Source organism: Primulina tabacum, chromosome 2 (genome assembly GCF_025594145.1).
Source record: "Primulina tabacum isolate GXHZ01 chromosome 2, ASM2559414v2, whole genome shotgun sequence".
Lineage (NCBI taxonomy): Eukaryota > Viridiplantae > Streptophyta > Magnoliopsida > Lamiales > Gesneriaceae > Primulina > Primulina tabacum.
The window spans coordinates 17,950,504-17,956,914 of NC_134551.1; the positions used below are offsets into that span (position 1 = coordinate 17,950,504).

At 40.6% G+C, this 6,411-nt stretch overlaps 1 protein-coding gene across 1 annotated transcript; it reads left to right on the plus strand.

Annotated features, from left to right (window-relative positions):
• Positions 1 to 454: 454 nt before the first annotated feature.
• LOC142537550 (uncharacterized) lies at positions 455 to 1,272 on the plus strand. Its single transcript, XM_075643059.1, has 2 exons — positions 455 to 829; positions 985 to 1,272. Exons 1-2 carry the CDS (start codon positions 455 to 457, stop codon positions 1,270 to 1,272), a joined length of 663 nt encoding a protein of 220 aa, XP_075499174.1.
• Positions 1,273 to 6,411: the final 5,139 nt, after the last annotated feature.

Genomic DNA, 6,411 nt, shown 5'->3' on the forward strand with positions numbered 1-6,411 from the left:
TAGAAAGCCAACTTCATCTGTTGGAAGTGCTCGAAGAACTCAAGGTAGAAGTGGTGATACCATTTCTTACGGATAGAGCCCACAAATGGTGGGAGACCATCTCACCAGCCATAGATGAAAATGGACCAATTTCATGGCAGATATTCAAAATGGAATTTCTGAAGCAGGATTATTCGGCGGAATTCCGTTTGCAAAAGCTGAGTGAATTTGAAAGCTTTAAGAAAACTTCGGACATGACGGTGATTGAGTACACCTCAAAGTTCAATGATCTCGGAATGTTCGTTCCATATATAATGGCAGATGAGACCTTAAAGATGCATCGTTTCAAGAAAGGGCTTAACAGTCATCCCATAGAGGACATGATTTTAAAAGACCCAACCAGACAAGTGGACAGTCAAAAGGAGCCTTCCCAACCCCTTACAACAAGGAAATCAAGCCTTGTCCAAACTGCAAGATGAGACACTCAGGAGAATGCTACAGGAACACTGGTGCTTGTTTCAAGTGTGGGAAGTTAGGCCATCAGATTGCTGACGGTCCAGAGAACAAGGAGAAAAGGGTTAAGCCAAATGTAGAAAATCACAAGCCGAGGGAGAACAATCCCAATGCCACGGTCTTCGTCATAACGCAAGAGGAAGTAGATAATTCAAACGACGTCGTATCAGGTACTATTCTGATCAATAAAATGCATGCTTATGTGCTGTTTGATTGTGGTGCTACCCATTTGTTTGTATCCAAAAGATTTGCTAAGAAACTGAAACTAGAAGGAGAAACTCTTAGTGAACCATTAAGAGTAGCAAAGCCTGCTAGAAAAACGATTGAAACCTATAAGGTACATCAAAATTGCAAAATTTGTATCGGTAATCAAATCTTCAAGGCAGAACTGATCCAACTAAATATGGACGATTTTGACGCAATCCTAGAAATGGATTGGTTGGCTAAGAATCATGCTTTGGTGGATTGCCAGAAAAGAATGTCAAACTGCAGACTCCAAACCATGATGAGATCATATACAATGGCAGATCTAAAAAGAAAAAATCTCTTCTATCGGCATCACAAACTTGGAAAGCCATGAAAAGTGGTGACGAAATTTACCTAGCAATGATCAACGAGATAAATGACGAGGTTACTCTGAAGATAGAGGAAATTCCAGTTATTCAGGAATTTTCGGACGTCTTCCCTGAAGAATTGCCTGGCACGATTCCTGACCGTGAAGTGGAGTTTGAGATCAACATGATTCCTGGGGCTGCACCAATCTCAAAAGCACCATACTAAATGGCCCCAGCAGAATTAAAGAAACTTAAGGACCAACTCCAAGATTTGTTGGATAAAAAGCATATTAGACCCAGTGCATCTCTGTGGGGAGCCCCTTTACTATTTGTGAAAAAGAAAGACAGGAGTATGAGATTATAGTCGACTATAGAGAGTTGAACAAGATTACAATTAAGAATAAATATCCTCTCCCGAGGATAGATGACCTTTTCGACCAATTGAAAGGAGCCAAGGACTTTTCAAACCTTGATCTGAGGTCAGGATACCATCAACTGAAGGTCAAAGCAGAAGATATTCCTAAAACAGCCTTCAGGACGAGATACGGACATTACGAGTTTACGGTAATGCCGTTTGGAGTGACCAATGCTCCAGCAGCATTCATGGACCTCATGAATAGAGTCTTCAAACCATACCTCGATAGGTTCGTGGTCGTATTCATAGAAGACATCCTTCTGTACTCACAAAGTAAAAAAGATCACGAGGAACATCTTCGTCTCACTCTAGAGACACTCAGAGAAAAAGAACTGTATGCCAAATTTAAGAAATGTGAATTTTGGCTAACAAGTGTCGCCTTCTTGGGACACATAATCTCTGAACTAGGTTTTTCAGTGGACCCCAAGAAAGTAGAGGCAATTGTGGACTGGCCTCGATCAAAATCAGTAACTGAGATTCGAATCTTTCTGGGTTTAGTTGGATATTATATGAAATTCGTTGAAGGATTTTCTTCAATAGCCATACCCCTCACCAAACTCACACAGAAAAACTCTAGATTCATTTGGAGCGAAGAATGCGAGAAGAGTTTCCATATTCTTAAAAGAAAACTTGCATCTACACCGGTGCTAGTACTTCCCGAAGATTGCAAGAACTTCACCATAAATAGTGATGCATCAAATGGGGTGCTAGTACTTCCCGAAGATGGCAAGAACTTCAGCATATATAGTGATGCATCAAAGGGAGGATTAGGGTGTGAACTTATGTAGGAATGTCATGTAATTGCCTAAGAGTTTATGGTGATGTCATTCGGGTTGGCCAATGAGCCAGCGATTTTCATGAATCTCATGAATCGCGTATTTCAGCTATATCATGATCAGTTTAACATAGTATTTATAGATGATATTCTGATTTACTCGAGGAGCAGAGAAGAGTACAGTCAGCACTTAAGAACGGATCTACAGATATTGCAAGATAGAAAGCTATTCGCTAAGTTCAGCAAGCGCGAGTTTTGGCTCGAGAGAGTGACATTCTTAGGCCACATTATTTCTAGAGATGGAGTTGAGGTCGATCCCAGTAAGGTCGAGGCAGTTAGAGACTGGCCAATACGTAAGAGTATGATCGAGATCCGCAATTTCTCTGGTCTATCTTGCTACTACCACAAGTTCATTCTAGGTTTCTCTTCTATTGTAGTATCCTTGACCGCCTTGACGAAGAAAATTGAGAATTTTATTTGGGGATCAAACTGCGAGGAGAGTTTCGAGAAGCTGAAGTAAGCTTTGACTTGAGTACCAGTTCTATCGATGTTATCAGAGCAAGGAGAGTATGTTTTTTATACAGACGCTTCAAAGCTTGGTTTAGGCGCAGTCCTGATGTAGAATGATCGAGTGATAGCATATGCGTCTAGACAGTTGAAGGTTCATGAGAAGAATTACCCGAATCATGACCTCGAACTTGCACCAGTAGTATTTGCTCTGAAGATCTGGAGACATTACTTATATGGGGAGACGTGCAAGATTTTCACTTATCATAAAAGCTTAAAGTACTTCTTTACTCAGAAAGAGTTGAATATGAGACAACAGAGGTGGTTAGAGCTGGTAAAGTTTTACGACTGCGATATTAGCTACCATCCAATAAAGGCTAACGTGGTTGCGGACGCTTTGAGAAGAAAGACAGTTGTTATCGCTCAATTGACAGTTCAGAAACCATTGCAAGCAGAGATTCAATGATTCGAGCGTGCATTGTATGCTAGGAGCGAGGCTCCTAACCTTGCTACTATGACACTTCAGTCGATCCTGATGGATAGAATCCATGAAGGTCAGTCCTCTGATGAGCAATTAAAGAAATGGATACTGAGAGATGAATCTAACGATCGGAAGCTGTATTTGAAGGAAGATGGCATAGTCTGATATCGAGATCGACTTTGGGTTCCCATTGCTGATTCACTGAGAGAAGTTGTTAAGAAGGAAGCCTATAATACTCCGTACTCCATTTATCATAGAAGTACGAAGATGTACAAGGACTTGTATTGGTGGCCAGGCGTGAAACGAGACGTCTTGCATTTTTTGTCCGAGTATTTGACATTCCAGCAAGTTAAGGCAGAACACCAGAGGCCAACAGGGAAGCTTAAGTCACTTCCTATTCCCAAGTGGAAATGGGAAAATATTATGATATATTTTGTAGTGGGATTGCCAAGAACTATAAGGGGATTCAACGCCATTTGGGTGATAGTTGATAGTCTTACAAAATCAGGGCACTTTCTACCTATTAAGACGACATTCACCATGACTCAGTACGTAGAGCTGTACACCAAAAGATAGTCCAACTGCACGAAATTCCAGTGTCTATTGTTTCGGACAGAGATCCGAGGTTCACATCGTCCTTCTGGAAGAGTCTGCATTCAGCTATGGGGACAAAGTTGTTGTTTAGCACAGCGTTTCAATCTGAAAATGGTGATTCAAATTCTGGAGGATGTACTCCGAGTTTGTGTGATCAATTTCCAAGGCATCTGGGAACGAAGTTACCACTAGTGGAGTTCACCTATAACAATAGCTACCAGTCGTCTATAGGTATGGCTTCTTACGCGGCTGTAACGTACCATAATTTTAAACTATTTTAAAATTTACGGAAAAATAAAAATTTTCTTAAATAAATCGTAATCACCAAATTGCGTTAACAATTATTTGATCGTCTAAAATATTTGGAATAAAACAACTAACATCAATGTTTGCAAAAAATGAACGTTTAAACATTGTCAACACAACTCGTGAAATCAAGTATTTGAACATGCATAAAGTCTTAAAACATGGGCGGTCCTCGGGTTTAGCCTCCTGCGCAGACCGAGCTGACTCATTGGTCCCCACCCCTCGTCTCCTCATACTCGTCCTCACCTGCATCGATCAAGTGTAGTGAGTCTAAAGACTCAACACGTTTAAACTGGATATAAAAAGTAATACGTAATAAAACCACATGCATCTTTAAAGTAGAGCGTACATAATAAATAACTTGAACATAGTATCATAATCATAGACGTGCCATCATCGTAAAACTTTTCATAAACATACTTGCATCATAAATACTTGAACATGCATAACATCATCATTTTGCATAGAGATATGTTTCAAAGCAAGTGACCCATACATAAATGTGTCTGATCAGACTAAACCACAGTACTGGGCTGGCAGGGAAAATCACTACAACATACATGAGATCCCCGGTCATGCTTTACCAGGTGGATTGGTCCCTGGTCATACTTTATCGCTTTTCAATCCTGATCTAAACCCGGTCATGCTTTACCGGGGTGGAGAGGTCCTCGGTCACGTTCACTGACTTCCAAACCCGTTCAAAATTGGTCACAAGACATTTAGCATAACTCAAAAACATAAAAATATATTTTCTCATTGTGCACGTCGAGTATACTTACATGGCGTTGAGGGATCTGTTGGATCTCGCTTGGGGCCACTACTACACATACTAATAAGTGTTCAAGCACTTATCTTGCATAACTTAGACGTATTAGTCATTCTCACACTTAAAAATGACAAATATCTTATGACGTTCTAAATCTCTCAGGACTCGACCTCGTTAAATCATCGTACTAAATCATGACATCGAACTCAAAACCAATCCCAATATTTTCCCAAACATGGAGGACACGGACCACGTGCACACATCCTCGGTCTTGGTCCGTGTAGCCTGCAAACATAACCTACGGATTTAACAAAGGCACGGACCCCATGTCAGGGTCCGGCTCTGGGTTCGTGTAGACTCTGGAATCTCACATTCCGAAAGAAACAAGGGCACTAGACACCGTGTCAGGGTCCGACTACGGGTCCATGTACATTCTGAAAAATGGTACCATCAGAAATCACTACACTTGTGGCTTAATCCTCCTAACTCGATCGTGCGGACCGTGAACCAACACCTCGAGACCCATCCTAGGATGGTATAGCAATGTTTCCAACTCCCAGGACGGACGCTTTAAACCACGATACCAATCATACCACGCAACTAAAACCGTGAACACGCTATTTTGACACCAAAATGCTTCATAAGACTTCTAGTGCAACCAAGTGCCTATCGACACGAAACGAAGCATCGAAAATCATCCCAACATCATACTAACAATACTTAAATGCAGCAGCAATCACCCAACGGTTTCCAACTATGGATGGCAACTTTCTCCACGGGTTTGGAGCCTCGCGGGGAAAACCCGAAACGGGGATGAGGATCCCCGAGTTTTTTGGGTTCGGGTTCGGGTTCGGGGATTTTTTTAAATCCCCGATACAGTTCGGGGCTGGTATGGGATTATTATCCCCATCCCCGAACCCGTCCCAAAAATAATATCAATAATAAAATAATAGTATTATTAGTATTAATAATATAATAATATTATTATTTTTTAAAATAATAATAATATTATTATTTTTAATATTGATATTAATATTAATATTAGTCACTAATAATAATAGATAATAATAAGTTTTTGTTGGAGAAAATTTTCGAATCCGACATCGTCTTGCCATAATAATATTTTTGAAACGGGGATTGAGATTGGGATGAGAAATTGATCCCCGAAGTTTCGGGTTTGGGGATTCCCCGAACCCGAAAAACGGGGATCAGGGCGGGTATAGGGGTGGGGATGGAATTCGAGGACGGAGATGGGGATGGAAAACCCGTCCCCGCCCCGTACCATTGTCATCCCTATTCCCAACAAATCCTGCAACAATTAAATTTCAAGAACACGTCAAGAACACATCTTCAGAAAATTACAGTTTGAGCAGTCCGACAAAAACGATCATAACTCACTCGTTTCTTGTTCAAAAATTACGAATTTACCGTCAAATCGAAGGTATTGAAAATTAATATGTTTTATATGTTGAAATTTTTCACAGAAAATCGAACGAAAAGTTACAGTGTTTAAAATGATAG